This window comes from Loxodonta africana, chromosome 4, assembly GCF_030014295.1.
Source record: "Loxodonta africana isolate mLoxAfr1 chromosome 4, mLoxAfr1.hap2, whole genome shotgun sequence".
NCBI lineage: Eukaryota > Metazoa > Chordata > Mammalia > Proboscidea > Elephantidae > Loxodonta > Loxodonta africana.
Genome location: NC_087345.1, coordinates 175,520,543 through 175,539,376, shown reverse-complemented (window position 1 = coordinate 175,539,376; position 18,834 = coordinate 175,520,543). Strand labels below are relative to the sequence as shown.

Below are 18,834 nucleotides of genomic sequence, written 5' to 3'. Positions count from 1 at the left end.
TTCATCTGACAGCTTGTGACTCTGGTGCCTTGCATGTTGCTATGAGTTGCTAAGTTATACCACTGGTATTTCAAATATCTGCATGGTCACCCACGGTGGACAGGTTTCAGTGGAGCTTCCAGACTAAGACAGACTAGGAGGAGAGGCCTGGCAATCTACTGCTGAAAATCAGCCAGTGAAAACTCTATGGATAACAACAGAAAGTGAAATACTGTGGTACCAAAATGATAAAGTTAACATACAATGGAAAAATATTTTACACTGCCTCCGTATTTAAATTTGAATGGATAAAATTAAATAAAATAGAAATTCAGTTCCTCATTTGTACTGGCCACATATGAAGTCCCAGTCGCCATACGTAGCTACTGTATTGGACAGCACAGGTCTAGGGTCATATGGGAGTCAAAAACAGATTCTAAGCCTATGTGTGACTAGAAGTAGAAATTGCTGTGGTGGGGCACCAAAATGTGGAGAAAATATGGTGAATTTGGCTTATGGTGAGCTGTCACTTACCAGAACATTTGGGATGGAAGTGGGAGTGGGTATGGATGAGCACGGTGAATGGGGACTCGGGAGTCTAGGAGACAGAGGGAGAAGTTCTTTCTCCTGATGGAAGGCTGTTCGCCCCACCTACTGAATTTCTCAGGGGCTTGATTGGGAGATTTGGGATGGGTATGCATTCAAAAATCGAGGCAGTGCTTGAGTATATGATTGGGGAAAAACCGACATATAAAAGCTAACTGTTCCCACCAACAACAGAAGTGAGGCATTCAGTCAGAGCCTCAGAGGCACAGCTGTTAGTTAATGAGCTGGGAGAAGGGATGGGCTGAGGTCACCTCCCTTGTCTCCAGGTGGAAGAATCAGAGCATAGAGGAGACTCAGGGAGACAAAATAAGACTTAAATCAAAGGACAGGGAAAAAGGGAAGGTAAGAAGTAAAACATCCATGTCTGGGGAATTCAGAGGCACAGAGAACAGCAACCTGAATACCTGGTACTGATGCTGAGGGGAGACCTGAGTACTGAGTAAAAGCCGAAAACTTTCATCTTCTGGAACTTTCTGCAGAGAACAGCCCAGTCCTCATGTCTGTGATGTGGGACTGGCATCCACTGCATGAAAAAACTGCAGGCTCCTGACTCAACATGCTCTGCTTTGTACCTTAATTATGAAATTCTGTGTCTAGAACTCTAACCTAAGGATATAGAAATAAGGGGAAAGATCTATGTATAAAATACATATCGTTGCACAAAACGGAAACAACCTAGATACACAATGATAAGCAAATAGTTAAATGAAAGATTAACTTCCCTTTAAAAGAAGAAAACCTTAAGATAAAAACCAGGTAGGTAGGGGAGGGGGAGGATAACTGGTGGAGCACGGGGCATTTATAGGGCAGGGAAACTTCCACACGGTATAGTGGTGATCACATGACTTTGGGCATCTATCAAAACCCGTAGGACACACAGCACAAAAAGGAGCCCTAATGTAAACTGTGGGTGTCAGTTAATAATAGTGTGTCTGCATTGGCTCCTCAGTTGTAACATGAGGACCACAGGGGAAGCAGTGTGCGGGTGCGGAGGGGGTATATGGGAACTCTGTACTTTTTGCACAGTTTTTCTGTAAAACTAAAACTGCTCTAAAGAATAAAGTCTGTCTTAAAAATGGCATAGGCCGTTATTAAATCGTACACAAAATCAGTGTGTTAATGTCTGTCCCTTCCTCCCCCTCACTGCTCTGTCCATGATGGTAGGAAACTGCATTGTACTCGGAACTACATCCACCTGAACCTGTTCCTCTCCTTCATCCTGAGAGCCATCTCGGTGTTGGTCAAGGACGACATCCTCTACTCGAGCTCCGGCACACTGCACTGCCCGGACCAGCCGTCCTCGTGGGTAAGGTGTGCCGTGGTGGCGGTTGCCTCACAGGCCCTCTCCACAGGCCTGCCCTGGGATAGAATAGGATAGCCTTTGTGAACCCCAGCCCCTACCAGCCACACTGCACACTGCCTCTCTCCTTTCATCTTCATTCCTGCTTCTCAGCACTGATGCAAGAGGGCCCCTGGAAGTCCTGGTCAGCTCTGAAAACCAGAAAGGGTCTTGCAAGGAGGAAGGTGACTGGGCAGCAGGACAGGCTAAGAGGCTGGGGCGTCAGAGCAGGCCCGAGACAGTGCGAAGACAAGAGGTTAGGTGGCAGTGAGGTGATGCAAGGTCTAATGGAATCCAGGGTCAGGGGCTGGGGAATTAAAGGGGCTGAGAGAGCTGACTCACAGCCAACTTTTGATTGCAAGGAGCAATCAGCAGCAGTTCAGGTTGGAAAATCCTGCCATAGTTGAAGAGATGCCTAACTCCATTGTATTCTGTCCAGATCACCTAGATCTTGAGCAATAAAGGCTTCCATCCAAACTGCTGGGAGAAAATCAGTTTGCCCAGTGGTTAAATTCCATGCAGTAGGCAGTAATGTGCAGTGTCCCAGCTGAGTGTCTGTTACTATGCTTGGATCTAACTCTTTAGTACAAGGATAAGTAATCTTCATTAGTAGTTTCTACAAATGCAACATAGGCTCCAACTTACACTGTCCGTGCTATTCTTTGCCCTTGGCTATATTTGGGGTGGTTATGTAGTATGTAATCAACTCAGTTTAATACAACAGATACTTATTGAGTACCCCCTATATGCAAGTCAATCTACTTAGTTTCTCTCTACTATTACATGATGCCACAAGGCCCTCAGGATCTTCAGGAAACATTTAGGTTTCTGGTACATCACTCCTGATTTGAGATCATGGCTGTGGAGATTGGCTACTCTCTTCTATCAAGAGCCAGGAGTTCTGAACTCTGCTCTCCACATTCCAAAAGATAGAGTCATCTCCTGGCACAGTTGCTTTGGGTTGAACAGATTTGGCTTCATTTAGTTTTACTACAGTAGGTCCCTTTATAATTCTGCAGAGCATCAGCTGTTTCATAGGCAAACGGTGCCTTCATGCTTTTTCTACAGGTAAATAAATGTATTTCGGGGCATGATCTTGCTCATGATGCATGTGAATTGAATTAATAAAGTGAACCTGTTATAATAACAAAATTAAACACCGCGTACTTCACCTCAAAAAATCACCACTTCCCAAGTGGAAGCCAGAGCCATCGATGTCCTTGCCCTAAGACTCCGCACTAACAAAGGGAGCAAAGCAGGCACTCCTCTGGGGATATCTTTTCTGTACGTGGCTCAAAGTTTTACTGTAATGATTTCTGTTTCCTTAGCTCTTTATTAAAGGAACAGAGGGTTACTCAGGAAGTTTTGACCCGTATCGACCCTTGATATTGTTATTGTCAAAAATAAAAAAGAGCTGCCCTCAAATCAGCAACTGTCTCTTAGGGACCCCATGTACAATGCAACAAAAAAAACCCAGTCCTGTACTATTACCATGGTCGTTTGAGGATCAGACCGTTGTGATCCATAGGGCTTTCACTGGCTAATTTTTGGAAGTTGATAACCAGGACTTTGTTCCTAGTGTGTATTAGTCTGGAAGCTCCATGAAACCTACAGCAACACGCAACCCCCCATTGACAGATGGGTGGTAGCTGTGTTTTAGGTACATTGGCCAGGAATTGAACCTGAGTCACCTGCGTGGAAGGCTAGAATTCTACCCCTGAGCTACCACTGCTTCCTCTGTTGATCCTTAATAAACCCACAGATATTAAGTGTTTGTCCTAGAGCAACAGCTTTTAACTTCCACTTGCCCCTTAGATCCAAAAGATCTGGCCCACCCTACTCTTGGAGGGACTGAGAGAAATGAGTGCTCAGAATCTCCTAGGTATGGAGTGAGTGATTATACAGCTTCTCCAATAGTTCTGCTCTGCCACAGCCACCCCACCTAGCCCCTCAACTGGGAACCATGGACGTTTCCCCTCCCCCATCTTTACTGAGCTGCTCCTGAATGCCTGGCAGTTTCCTGGACACTGCTGGTTAATTCTCAGTAACCTTCAAAATAGCAATTAGCCCGTTTTACAAATCAGGAAACTGGGGCTGCAAGAAACCTTTGAGCAATTTGCCCAAAGTCACATAGCTAGAACGTGGTGGGTCAGGACTCCCAGTCCGTGGTGCTTGTGCACAGTCAAATATCATATGCCAGGATGCCCTGAAGACTGGGCCCTGGGGGCTGCACTGTATGGCCAAGTTCTAAAATTGGGAGGGAGGGACACAGTATTAGCTCCCATTGCTTCTCCCAGCACTGGCACTGCAGCTTTACGAGAGCAGGAAGTGAGGGCCCCAGCTGTGCCTCCTCGCACACCAGCTCCTCCTCACCACTCCTGGACCAACTCCATGATGCTAGGAAAAGAGTGGAGGCCAGGAGAAGAAATATGGAGAGGGAAAATTGGAGAGGAAGAAGGCGACAGAAAAAAGGAGGGAGGAAAGTGACATGTATCACAGGAGAGAACGGAGCTGGGTTCTTCCCTCACATTTTCCCATAAAGACTTAAAATTCTGAGCAGTCGGCCAGACTTGTAGTTAGACTTCAGCATGAGAAACAAGAGAAAATATCCTGTCCTTCAGTTGCAGATTTTGGAAATTTTTGTTCCCAGCTAGATTTAACTAAACCAACATTATTCCCCAAAGCCAGGCATATGGACAGCTCTCCCGAAATAGGTAGCATGGCCCTTTTTCTCACAATATTAGCAGGAGCCAAGAATATGAAAAGGTCTACTCCCTCTGAAGATTGAAGGCTTCCGTACTATTGCCAAGTGTACCCAGCTGGCAGACAGATGGAGGGAACAACTAGCTGTGCTTCCAGCTTCCTCCCCGGTGGCTAGACCAGGAGGCAGAGGCTTTTGGGCTGAGTGTGTTAGCTACAGCCATGGGGCTTTGCATGGGTCCACTGGGCTGCCTAGAGGCACTCGAGGGGACTCTAGAGCATTGTCAGTAGTGCCAGAGTCCTTAGCAGAGCAGATAGCTGTGTCTAGAATCAGATCTGGCCTCTGAAAGAGCACCATGCACGTGGCTATGTCTAGACATGCAGTTATTGGGCTATATGAGGCAAGTTTTGTTTTTGTTTTGGGATTGGATTTTTATTTTTGGACGCAGTGGAAGAATGTTCAAGATAGATATTTCAGAGTGGAATGCATTGTGTATAGGGTACCCCATGAGAATCAAGCGAACAGTTTATTCTCACTGTAGACCAGAACAGATTTTACATAGGGTCTGTGGGAATTTTCAAAAGCCCCAAACTTAAAGCTTACCAAGTTTCCTTGGTGCTCCCTGGAGAGCCAAGCTCTGCCTACCTAAGGGGAATGTACTTCGAAGCCTTGAGCTCTCCAGCAAGGCTGAAACATTTAAACAGGAATGCCATCAAGTCAGCTCAACTCAGGGTGACTCCATGTGTGTCAGAGTAGCACTGTGCTCCGTAGGGTTCTTTTTTTAGTACTATTTTATTGTTTTTGGTGAAAGTCTATACAGAAATTAGGTTTCCATTTGACGATTTCTACAGAAATTGTTCGGCGACATTAGCTACATTTTTCACAGTGTGTCAACATTCTTTTTAACTGTGCTCTGGTTATTCCGTTTCCAGTGCTCTAGTTTCTGTCCTCCCTTATCTTCTCATCTTTGCATTAGAGTAATTGTTGACTTTTTGGTCTCATATAGATGGTTTTTTAATGGACTACCGTACTCATGGATAATATCATTTATTTCGCATGTCATACCGTTATTCTGCTAAAAGGTGGCCTCAGGATATTTTCGGTTCAAGGTTTAAGGAGTATCTCAGGACAGTAGACACCAACAGACCTATGCACACCTATGTTCATTGCAGCATTATTCACAATAGCAAAAAAATTGAAACAGCCTACGTGCCTTTCGTCAGATGAATGGATAAGCAAAACGTGTTACATACATACAGTGGACTACCTTGCAACCATAAAGAACAATGATGAGTTCGCAAAAGATACTATAATAGGGATGGATCTGGAGGACATAATGCTAAGCAAAATAAGTCAATCACATAAGGACAAATATACAATCCCATTTTTATAAGAAGACAAGACAAGGCAATGTTTGTTGGTGGTTTCCATAGAGTTTTTAATGGCTGATTTTTTGGAATAGATCTCCAGGCCTTTCTTTCAAGGCACCCCTGGCTGGATTCAAATTTCCAGCCTTTCAGTTAGGAACCAGGTGTGTTCAGTGTTAGCACCACTGCACCTGACTAAAAATTAAATTCTAACCTGACGACTGATTTTTGCCTCAGGTTGGCTGAGGGGAGGATTGGAGCCAAAGATTCAGGCCAGAAGACTGGACAGGGGATTGCAGAGACAGCAAAGTAGTAACTACCTGGCTACCATATATAGACGTGTCCTAGGAGCCTAGAGCCTCCAGTGTCAACCCAGCAGCCCAGTCAAGACTGGCAGAGGGGTCGGGAGGAAGGGGAATTAGCTGAACACAGTAAGTGAGGGACTTTGTGAGAACACACACATACACTCACCCTCCTTCAGACCGAGTTCTGTGCTGTGTTTGTGATTCATTTCCTTGAAAGGATCTGCTGGTATGGGGCTTTCTGCTTATTCTGTGGGAATTCCAAGGAGTGGCCTGTTCTGCTCTCAGGAGTTTAGTGTAGCTGTGGGCACAGAGTACATGAAATCTCACACATATGGGTGCACGCCTGCCCCCAGCTATACACAAGTCTCAAGGGGCATCATGGAATGACTCCCCCAGAGGAGCCAAGGGGATCCCTTCTCCCATAGAGACCAGCCCACTCTGCACAGCCTCTCCACATTGTTTAGTTTCATATGCCATTTCCAATCCCGTAGCCATTTGGCTTGCAGTCTTTTCATGCATTTTAAATAAAATACCCTGTTTTTTCTTGCTTTTAATAAAAATTACAGATCCCCTAAGTCTTCTAAATACACTAGTGCAAATGCCTTGCAGTTCACAAAGCATTTTCAAGCATGTTATCTAACTACCCTTGGAATGACCCTGGAGGAGGTATTATCCTTCCCTTTCTCTTCATGAGGAATTGAGCCTCAAAGAAGCTAAGTCAAGACTCCAGTTGAGACCATCTTAGCCCAGTGACCCTGAGTGCCATTTTCACAATGCCGTTACTCCAGAAAGGAGAAGGGGCTCATCACCTAGCCCATGATGTGCATTAGAGATACCCCTCTTTATCTGGACTTGTTTGGGTTTGTTTCTCGTTTAATCTAACTCCTATAAAAAAAAATCACATCCTAGCCTAGAGACAATGTACAACTGGACAACCACTCGGAATTTTAGCTTTAGCAGGAGCTTTACAACTAGAGGTGACTCTTCCTTTCCCTGTCAAGTGTGAGTGGCAGTGTTGGGTAATGGGAAGATCCCTAGACTAGGTGACTTGGGGTTTGGCTAGGGATCTGCTTCTACCTGGCTAATGGACCTTGGGCAAGTCTCTTAACTCCAGTGTCATAATACCAGCAGAGCCACCTATGAGGTGGCAGGGGGCCCTGGGGGACTTCTGACCTCCCTCACGTCCTCCCCATTAACCCACCTGTGGCCGCTCCTGTGGTGCTTTTAACTGTTGTGGAACAAGATCTGAAAGCTGCTGCTGTAGAACATGAAGGCAGTAAAGGACATGTCATTCCCTATGTCACCTGTTCTCACATAGAATGTGCTTGCTCAGTAAATGAACAAGTGGAAAGATACAGCAATGTTTTTGTCATCATTTTACCAAGAAAATAGAATCTTCTGTTTAAAATGAACTTTTTCTGTATCTTTTTTTTTCTTTCATTCAATAGTACATCATAGCAATCCCTCCAGGTCAACTAGCCTATCTGTATTTCCTTTTTTTATTGGTTGCATAATATTACAACAAAGGAGCCTCAGTGGTACAAGGGGTTTGCCGTCAGCTGCTAACCTAAAGGTTGGTGGTTCAAACTCACCCAACAGCTCCATAGAAGAAAAGGCCTGGTGAACTGTGAACTGCTTGGAGGTAAAGATTACAGCCAAGGAAATCCTGTGGAGCAGTTCTACTCCGTAACACATAGAGTGGCCATGAGTCAGAATCAACTCAATGGCGAACAACAACAATACTCTATCATGTGGACATAACATAATTCATCTAACCAATCCCCTAATAACGTAACATACCTTAGATTAAGTGCCAAGATGCCCTACAAGTGGGTCTTGGGTGCAGCATTTCATGGCCAAGTTCGAAGAAGGGACACAGTGTTAGATCCCATTGTTTCTCCCTGAGCTGCGGCTCTGTTATATATTGTTGCCACTACAAACAAATTGCAATAAGCATCATTGAACATGTGTTCTTATTCCTGTCAGCTGGAATGCAAAAGTGGAATTATTGGATCAAAGGGTATATCTATTTTTAAATTGCAATAAATATTGCTAGATTGCTTTCTAAAAGACTGTGACAATTGAACTTTGTATCAGCAAGGTGCAAGAATATTCTTTCCTGCATCAAGTACAGCAATACTTAGAAGTCATGTTTTAAGACTTGTGTCTGGAGTGTAAACATGATCTCCTAGATACCTGACCTACCCCGTGACTGGTGACGTGAGCGTCTCTCTACTGGCTCTCTTGGCCCTTTTTCAGATTGTATTATCTTTTTCTTTTATCTGTATGTTACAGAAATTAACTACTTGTGATTTATGTTATAAATATGTTTCCAGATCCATCATTTGTCAATTTTTTTATTGTTATTTTAATTACAGTAAATAGGTAACAAAAGAATTGCCATTCCAACAGTCTTCGCATGTATAGTTCGACGACATTAATTATGTTCATCATGTTATTCCACTGTCAGCCTCATTTATTCCTAGATTTTACCATCACCTTTAATAGAAGTTCATTGTCCCCTAGTAGAAACAAGATAGAACCAAACCAAAAGCCAAACCTGTTCTGTTGAGTCAATTCCAACTCATAACAATCCCATAGGACAGAGTGGAACTGCCACATAGGGTTTCCAAGGAGCAGCTGGTGAATTCAAACTGCCAACTTTTTGGTTAGCAGCCAAGCTCTTAACCACAGCACCACCAGAAGCTCAGTGTCCCCTAATAGAGATGAGGTGGAGAGGAGGGGGAAAAAAGAGGTCCGGCAAGTGTGCTAAAAACTCAGTGTTTAGGAAAGGCTTCCAGCAGTTCACTCCAAAAGTTATGAGTTTACTATTCTTAGGGATGGTTATTTACATTTGCCTCTCTCCCGGTGCCGACCCAATGGCGACGGGTTTGGTTTTTGGTTTGGTCTCTCCCCCTCTGTTTATCTTATAGTAAGTTTACAGCATTCTGTAAACAGTCCTCTGGGCTGTCCTGTATATACGAAGGCCCTCTCCTAACATAACACATGTCTATTCAGTTAACGCCCTCCCTGCTGTATTAATCACTTCCCCTCCCCAGACAGCTCCTTGCTGTGTCCTCAATTGCTTATACAAACATGAGAGTGCATTATGTACTGAGCAGCTCTGTCTGCCATAAACTATTTTTATCCAAATGTGACCACATTCTTTTGTTCTGTATGTAATATTCCAGGTTGGCTGCAAGCTGAGTTTGGTGTTCTTCCAGTACTGCATCATGGCAAACTTTTATTGGCTCTTAGTGGAAGGACTGTACCTCCACACCCTCCTTGTGGCTATCTTCTCCCCAAACAGATACTTCATGGTCTATCTTCTGATTGGATGGGGTAAGATTACAAAAGGCATACCTTGCCTCCCTGTCCCTGGGACTGGAGTGTTCCTGTGGCCCCTGGTGCATTGCCCTTGGGGCATTCCAGTTTGTGCTCCAAGCTCTGGGGCCTGACACCCTGATCTGGTATCTCGCCTTTTCTCCCTGCCTCCCACGCCACCACCTTGTGCAAACCTTTTGGCTTCCTAATTCCCATCCCACCTGACCCAATAAATGCAGACTTTACTGTCCCTGTAGGATACATTTTGGGAACAGCTTTTGTAGGACGGCTTAGGTTCTGTTTGCAGCCAACACTTTAATATTTTTCTTAACTAGGAACCTATATTAAAACTGTTTCAAACCCCCATTCCTGGCTGCTCTTACCCCATACTCAAGCTGTGACCTGAGCCGCTACCAAGTAGCAAAACAGTTTATTCCTCTTCTTTCTTCCCAGCCCAGCATACACTGATGGAGGGAAGAAGGGGCCAGAGGAGGAAAAGGAACAGGAGGTCATTCCATAGGGAAACCTCAATAACACACCAATTAATAGGAGTCTCTTTTTAACTGGATAATGTTGGGGGACATCATACATTAGTGAAGAGGCCAGCACAACAGATAGCTCCTTCAGGTTGCCACAAAGTCAGCAGCCACATCCTCTCTTCTCAACCCATTTACCTCCATGGTCTTCAGTGACAGCATTAACATACAGAATGATGCTTCTCAGGCCCTTGTCAGCATCTCAGCTATCAAATACATATTTAATTACCTTTGCTGCTTAATAAGGCATAAATATGAACTTGTATATGTTTAGGAAGACTTAGAATCCACCAGCTGCTGCTTGGAAACCCTATAGGGCAGTTCTGCTCTGTCTATAGGGTCACTATGAGTTGGAATCGACTTGACAGCAACAGGAACTGTGACTAAACAAGAGTTTCCACTTAATCTTTTAATCAAAAAGCCATTGTCCTGGACAATTCTGGTTAAGAAGGGTGCATATTTGTTCCAAGTTAACCTATTCCAGTTTAGCACAGGGTTTGTGTATAACAGGACATCTCTTTGCAGGCATCCCCACTGTCTGCATAATGGTGTGGACTATCACCAGGCTCTTTTTAGAAGACACAGGGTAAGTGTCATACCCATGCCTTTTCTTTTCGAATGAGATCAAGCAGTACTAATTCAGTACTTACCAATATTAAGTCCTTCAGAAGATAGAGATAAACTTATCCTGTAGCTGAAAAGACAAGCAATTCCAGCCGACATTAGCGGCACTTGAACAAAATGAGAAGGAAAGATGTTGAAACTCATAGGCTGGAGGAATCATTTGGGGTGGAAGTATTTGGAGGAAGATTCATGGAGACCTGGGAACGGAAATAGGTCTAATTGGGGAGGAAGCATCCAAGGAGGGAAGAACAATGTTCACTAGAGAAAACAAAACAAAATGTGTTGTTTGCCTGGAACAAAGTGTTCAAGAAGGCATCCTGTTAAAGATCAGGTGTAAGTGGCAAGCTGGAGTATGTTTACCTAAGAGATTTGTTTTTTATCACGAACTTCTTCAGTATAGAATACCACTGGAGCAGACCTGAAGCCCCTCCACTCTTTGTAGACAGTGAGCCAGGTGGTGGCCCCAAGCACAAGCACTAGCGGTGCCAGGTCGAACGAACCTTGTGCTATAGCCCAGTCCCCATAAAGTGATCTCGGGGTATGTCAGTCATCTATTACTGAGTAACAAACCACCCCAAAATCTGGTGGCTTAAAATAATCACAGTTTATTTACTGTGTGATTCTGCCTATTGGCAGCTGAGGCCAGACTCACATAGTGGTCCTTCTGGCCTCAGCCAGGCCCACTCATGCATCTGGGGTCAGCTGTAGGGAGCCTGTCTGGTCTAGGAAAGCATTAGCTGGGAAGGCTTCCCTCTGCTCCACGCACTCTCTCAGCCTCCGACAGGCTTCACCGGGAGCCTGTGTGGGTTCCCAAGACAGTGGGCCCCAAACTCGCTCTTCCTCCACATTCTATTGCCAAAACCAGTGAAGATTCAGAGAATGAGAAGATAGACTCCACCTCCTCATGGTAGGAGCTACAGTCACATTGCAAGGGGAGGGTGGTGAATAATTGGAGTATTTTACAGTGGAGACCCGGTGGCCCAGTGGTTAAGAGCTACGGCTCCTAACCAAAAGGTCAGCAGTTTGAATCTACCAGGCGGTCCTTGGAAACCCTATGGGGCAGTTTTAGTCTGTCCTATAGGGTCGCTATGAGTCAGAATCGACTCGACGGCAGTGGGTTTGGTTTTGGGTTTTGGTTAACAAATAGTCTATTACAGCTTCCTAGTGAAGACAACCAAGAAGCTAAAATCAAAAAAAAAGAAATACATTGCTAAACCAAACCTTCCTAGCTGCACCTGCCTAAGTTATTCTAAGGACATTGTTTAAACCTTCATTCGAGATACAGACACAAACCATTTGGGAGGTGGGGGAAACATTCTATTTTCATGAAAAATCCTTCACATGTAATGGCAACTGGAGCCAGCATAAACCTGAGCTGTACCAACATCCAAGTTAACCAAAAAAGAAAACATTGCCATCAAGTCCCCTCAGATTTATGGTGACCCCATGTGTACCAGAGTAGGACTGTGTTCCGTACAGTTTTTAATGGCAGAGTTTTTGGAAGTAGATCACCAAGCCTTCTTCCGAGGCACGTCTGGGTGGACTTGAAGTTCCATTTGGTTAGCAGCCTGTTGGATTAATCATTTGCACTACCCAGGATTCCGTCCAAGTTGAGACACACTGAATTATGAAATGTAACTTGCCCCTTCTTCCTGGCTTCTGGGTTACGCTTTGGTTTCGCTCTCTTCAGCTGTCATGTTGAGAAGAATAAAACTAAACAAAATCACCTACTGGGAGCAGACTGTTTGAAGATCTCTAAATGCAATATAATCCTCCTCTTAGAGTGGAATAAGTAGGGAGGTCAGAAGGCATAATATAACAAAACCAAATGAAATGGCTTATGCCCTGGTAGATGAGGGGAGGTTTTGTTTTGCAAGCACAGTGTCACTGATAAATCCACAGGCAGCACACTTACCTTCATGTATTTTGTTTGCTAGATGAAATCAGTGGTAACATGATTTCCCCTCTCTCTTTTTAATAGTTGCTGGGATACAAACGACCACAGTGTTCCCTGGTGGGTTATACGAATACCAATTTTAATTTCTATTATAGTAAGTAATTTCTGCTTGAAACATGAGTTATCCATTGAGTCGTACACTTGGGCAGAGAACAAGCCCATTTTCCTTTATTAAATATTTGTAAGCCCATTCTATTCAGTCTTTTGAGAGAAGAACCTCATAGAAGCTTGACTGCTGCCCCCGGCGGTCTGAACTCCATCCTTTATATACACTCAGTGCGCCTTGGTTACTTGATGCCTCCTTCAGGGCAGAAGGAACATTTGAGGGGGGCAGGAGACCATGCAGATCAAAAAGGAGGAGAGTCTGTGTTCTGTTAGAAAGAACCTCACCGGGAGTCAAAGTCAGGTTGACCAAGTATGCTTGATTGGAGGCCTAAACTGGATTTCTGTTTTCTCGTTCCACATTTCAAAAGTGATTTACTCATGATGTTGCAACCTAAAGTTGTAAAATATGGGGCTGGAGAAGGATGCCCAGCTCCAGCTTACAGAGGAGACCAAGCCCTTGACAGTGCTGGTGCCTTTCTGTAATGGACAGGGCCTGGAGTCAGTCCCAAGGCCTGGGGGAGAAGGATTTGGGGCCCACCCGGCAGAATCCACTGCCACATGACCCACCCTGGGGAAGTTTCCTAGCTCACTGGAGGGGAAAATTAGGCACAAATGTGTTGTCTCTTTTTGTGCAGGTTAACTTTGTCCTTTTCATTAGTATTGTAAGAATTTTACTGCAGAAGTTAACATCACCAGATGTCGGCGGCAACGATCAGTCACAATATAAGTGAGTATGTGTTTACCAGGAGCCCTGGTGGCCAAGTGGTTAAGTTCTTGCCTGCTAACTAAAAGGTCAGTGGTTCAAACCCACCAGCCATTCTGAGGGAGAAAGATTTGGCAGTCTGCTTCTGTAAAGATTACAGCCTTGGAAACCCTATGAGGCAGTTCTACTCTGTCCTATAGGGCCACTGTAAGTCAGAATCAACAACAATGGGTTTGGTTTTTGTTTCTGTTTTTTTAATGCATTTAGCGAAGGGTTATGATACCACTTTGGTGTCACAGAGCCCTCCTTCGCCAAACTTCGGATGGCCTAGAAACTGAAAGCACCTGATTTTAAGGAAGACCTAAATGCATATATGAAGAGCAAAATGAATGGTGACCTTTATTTGCCAGGAAGAATCTTCAGAATTACAGTTACTTCAGGGATGGGGGATTGTGGTCCTTGTAAAATGGCCTACTTTTTTCTCGTTTAGTCCCAGGAGTATACTATCACTAATTTACATACATTTTACATGTACCTGAAGTTCAAAAGACTGTCTAGTCCACAATGACGTAGCATTTCTCTGATGATTATTAAAGTTGAGCACCTTTTATTTATTGGCCATTTGAGTATTCTTCTTAGTAAATGTGTTTGTTATTTTAGTGTTTTGCTCACTCTCCTGTCATGTAATCTGCCTTTTTCTCCTTGGTCACACATTGTTTTATTTTATGTTTAATTCTGTCTTTCTCATCAGACTGTGGTTGTGTCTGTCTTAAAAGTGCGTACCATTTTACCACCAGCAAGTACTGACTGGGTGATTAAATGAAAGTAGTTGTTACCATACCACTCATCAGGAAAGAGAAGCACAGGTGTTAAGTAAATTACCAGGATCCTTCAGCTAATTAATGATCTGAGGGATCTTTAAAGAAATTTAAAGATTCTATAAATGCCTATAAAGAATTTATAAAGAAAAATATAAAATGTACAACTCAGATATAAAGGAAACAGTAGGTTAGTATGGAAGTGATCATTCCAGCCCAGTGGGAGCTTCAGTTCAGACAGACTAGAGTTAGGATTGAAGCCACACTACAGGCTGTGTGACCTTGGGCAAGTTATCCAGCGTCCTTACTCGGAAAAGGGGTCGATGTAGCCTTTCGGCATCACTTTGAGGATTCCTTGTGATCCTGTTGGTTAGACTAAGCTGTTTCCTTCTCTCCCTCCTTTAGAAAAGGCAGGGGATGGTTTTGGACAGGCAGCATAATGCAGTGGTCAAGGGCAAGGGCCATGGAGCCCAAATACTTGGGTTAGCATATGAGCCTCTGGCCTGGAAGAAGTGACTTAACCTCTCTTTGCCTCAGTTTTGTCATCTGTAAAATGGGAATAATAATTTCAATGGGATTGTTAGGGGGATTAAGAGTTAATATTTGAAAGGCATTTAGTGCCTGGCACTAGTAACTATTATGAAACATGTTGATAAACAGATAAATCTGATGGTTCTACTGTGGTGTATAAATTCCATTAAGAGGAGGCTGTACAGAAACGCAGACCTAGAGATGGGTTTCATTACAAAGCAAAAAAACAATAAAGTACTGGTAGTCTCCGATTTATGACAGGGTTCATTCTGATGACTGCATCGTAAGTTCTGACATAAGTAGAATCCCTTTTTTTTTTTTAAGTTATCATTTTTGTTGCCTTTTAATGTCAGTATCTTTTAAATTTGACCTTTGTCTTTGGGGGTTGGAAATGTTACATCTGAGAATGATAACATCAGCAAGTTACCCAATGCAACACTGTATGTAGTACATGATACTAACGATAAGATATATCTCCCCCCCGGCCCCGCAAAAAAAAAAGACGACCGTAAGAGCGGGTTCGTCATGACACAAATGTGTCCTAGGTCGGGGACTCTCTGTAGTAGTCAGCCCGACCATGTAACATTTTGACTGCTCAAGTAAGAAGCCAGGCCAGTTCCTGAAACCTGCCGCCACGCCTCTGCGGCTGTAAGGGAAGAGAGGATGACATCGGTCGTGGTTGCTGGTTGCCCTTCAAAACAAACTTTTGATTTTCTGTAAATCTTGTTTAACTTCTCTGCTGACCTTTCTTTTGGTTCTTTGGATGTGTTAGTTAAGTAGATCTTAGAGATGGGTGCCTTTATTTTGGAAACGAAATTAAGTGGGGATAATAGAATCTGGTCTTTTTCCAAGGTAACAAAAAAAGCAGACATCTCTGTAAAGCTGCTCTCTGGGTCATGTCTTAGATCTTTTACATATAACCATCTTCTGACGGAAGTAACAAACCCTGTGTGGTTGGGGTCTGAGAGGAAATTGGCCTCACTACAACCTCTTTTATAGAGACGAGTATAACAGCAGACTTCTGATGTGTGAACAATGGAGGTGTAAGCAGGTGCTCTCGCTGATTATTTATCTTAAGGCCACAGCTCTTTACAGAACCACAGCTTTTCTTCCCCAGGCTGACCTAGCACAGAAGTGTTTAACGCATCAGCCGATGGCGGCTTATAACGTTAAATGTGCAGATTTGCAAATGGGCAACAGTGTGTTTGCCTATACCCAAGCCTTCGTGGATAATACAGGCTGCTGCAGGCTTCTGCTCACGTCTGGCAGGAGAACGGTTGGAACTTCTGGGGCCTGTGCAGGTTGTGAGTTGTGGGGCAAATGCTACTTATTATGAATGCACAGAACATCATCTGTTTTGTTTTGAGAGAGTTTGGAATAAATGAACCCATTTGTAGAATTTACATTCCCAGGCTCTGAATGCTACATTTGAGGCAGGTGCCTCAAAAATAAATTAGTGATTTTTTAAGGTGTTGAGGGAGACAACTAAGGAGAGAAGGTGGGAGGAGTGGAGCATCCACCGCTGCTACCCCTCAACTCATACATTTTTGGAGGACTCTGTGTTTGAACAGTTTGAGAACTTACCTGGATTTTTATTTCGGTGGCTTAGAACAGTGCTCCTCAAACCTGTACTCCCATCCTAAGGTTCTGATTACATGGTAGACTCTGATTCAGTGGATCTGGGTGGACCTCCAGGTTCTGCATGCCTGACGAGCTCCCCAGTGTTGCTGTTGCTGCTAGTCCACAGGCTCTATCGCAGAAGCAGGGGTCAGATAAACCCTTTGCCATTGAGTCCATTCCAACTCATAGCGACCCCATAGGACAGAGTAGAGCTGCCCCATAGGGCTTCCAAAGAGCAGCTGGTGAATTCCAACTGCTGACCTTTTGGTTAACAGCCAAGCTGTTGGTCTCAAAGTGTGATCCCCAGACAGCAGCATCTGGGAACTTGATAGAAATGCAAATTCTGAGCCCATCCCCCACTCAGACCTGGGTGGTCCCAGCAATTTGTGTGTTAACCAAGTGATTCTGATGCTGCTAAAATGTGAGAGCCACAGGTTTAGAGCACGGTGATGGTGCAGGTGGCAGTCATGCAAACTGAAGGCTGTTTGCTTGGTAGAGGCAGGAGAAGGAAAGAACAGTAAATACAGCTATGATGAAGGTAAGATTTGGTTCAGCTATTTTATTTTCAACACAATGCAATGAGCAGAAAATCTGTTTTACTAGGGAAGGTAATAATTCTTTGATGGACATAGAAATTACATTCAGTGTCGTTTACCTGATTCTGTAGAATTCATTTATAACTAGGTCAACAAAGGAATGTTTTCCTGGGTTGTCTGCCAGGACCTATAAATAGCCAAGCTTTAAAGAACACTTCTTGGTAGTGTTTGTTCTAATGGGATTTCACCTGTGCTTTTTTATGAGCCAGTTTTTTTTTAACCTGAAATTAAAATTTGCCTCTGACCGTTAAGTGCTGGTGATCGGTCTGAACTGTTAAAAACTATTACAGGTGGGACATTGGGACCCACTAGTAGCAACGTAGGCTTTAGTGTCTTCTTCAGGATTTCTCATAAGAGCTTTATGAGGCAAAATCATTTTTATCATCACAGCTGCACATTCTGACCATAATGGGGGAGGGTAGATTATTGCTTAAAATTCTAGAGGGAAATGAGGCTCAGAGAACCAGAGCCCTGCAAAGCTGGGGTCTCACAGTAACATACAAAGACAGAGTAAATCCTAGCCCTGTACGTACAACAATTCATTCAACTTCTTAAAATGAAATTGATAGCAGTAATTCATGCATAAAATCAGCTGTGGTTTATTAGTGAAGCTCAATATCCTCTTTCTTCTGGTGTAGGAGACTGGCCAAGTCCACGCTGCTGCTCATCCCATTGTTTGGGGTTCACTATATGGTGTTTGCTGTTTTTCCTATTGGCATTTCCTCCAAGTATCAGATCCTGTTTGAGTTGTGCCTGGGATCCTTCCAGGTATGTCTGTGAAGAGGTGGCTTGTCCTCCCCCCGGGACTGGCTCTGCCTTGTCTGATGACCTCTCTTGTTTGCAGGGTCTGGTTGTGGCAGTACTCTACTGTTTCCTGAACACTGAAGTAAGTCCTTTGTCATTCCTCGAAAACGAAGTACAGATATTTCAATGTGTGAGATATTTCCTAAAATGTCTAACCCCATAAGCTGGCATCATTGGCATCAAAGAGAGCCCCTGTCTTCCGCCAGACCCACGTTCAAGACATGAGCCATACTCTCTGTGGCCCAGCCTCCCTGCCCAGGCATCACGTTTCTTGCAACCATCTGAGCACAACTTTTTGCACGGTTTACAAACCCTTGATCTCTTTTTCTCTCCATGCCATGCGACATCTATTGCCCATTGGTTCTGTAGAACCCTTTCAAGAAAGTTCTTCTACGAGGTAATCAGAAATGTTCCTGACACTCTTGATGGTCACTGTCTTGCTTCCTGACCCACGAGTGTGATTTATAGAAATTTGGGAGGTGGTGTAGGCTGAGAATGGGGTTAGAAAGTGCTGACGGCATACCCTTCTCTGTAGACTCACAATACCCAGAGACTTCAAGAAGTAAGTTGAGTCCCTAAGATAGTTTTATGACTCCTACTTTATAATCAGAATGCTCCAAATTTTACTCATTTTCCATATTTAAAAAAAACAGGCCGACTATAGCCATCACTTTATCTGAGTTTTGGTCACCCTTTCCAAGGCTGCATCGCTGAGACCTCATTGACTCCTCCCATTTGTGAACCTTGCCTGGCAATTTGATTTTCTCTCCCTTTCATCAGTATGAAATGCTTTTACTGAAGTTATCTTTCCTCAGCTTTTTTCTGTGGAGTCTCAGATGCCATTCCCAGGCCAACATCACTAACTGGAAATTTCGAGCCCAGAAAACTCACCACCTGGGTGCTATTTAAAAATCACTTC

The 18,834-nt window shown here is 43.9% G+C and overlaps 1 protein-coding gene across 1 annotated transcript in view; it reads left to right on the top strand.

Annotated features, from left to right (window-relative positions):
• The window catches only part of VIPR2 (vasoactive intestinal peptide receptor 2), a 250,891-nt gene that overhangs the window by 227,447 nt on the left and 4,610 nt on the right, over nt 1-18,834 (top strand). The window contains exons 6-12 of the mRNA XM_064285058.1: nt 1,750-1,891; nt 9,489-9,639; nt 10,683-10,743; nt 12,763-12,832; nt 13,479-13,570; nt 17,750-17,879; nt 17,956-17,997. Of these exons, the coding sequence (XP_064141128.1) occupies nt 1,750-1,891; nt 9,489-9,639; nt 10,683-10,743; nt 12,763-12,832; nt 13,479-13,570; nt 17,750-17,879; nt 17,956-17,997 (688 nt within the window). The remainder of the gene's footprint in view (nt 1-1,749; nt 1,892-9,488; nt 9,640-10,682; nt 10,744-12,762; nt 12,833-13,478; nt 13,571-17,749; nt 17,880-17,955; nt 17,998-18,834) is intronic.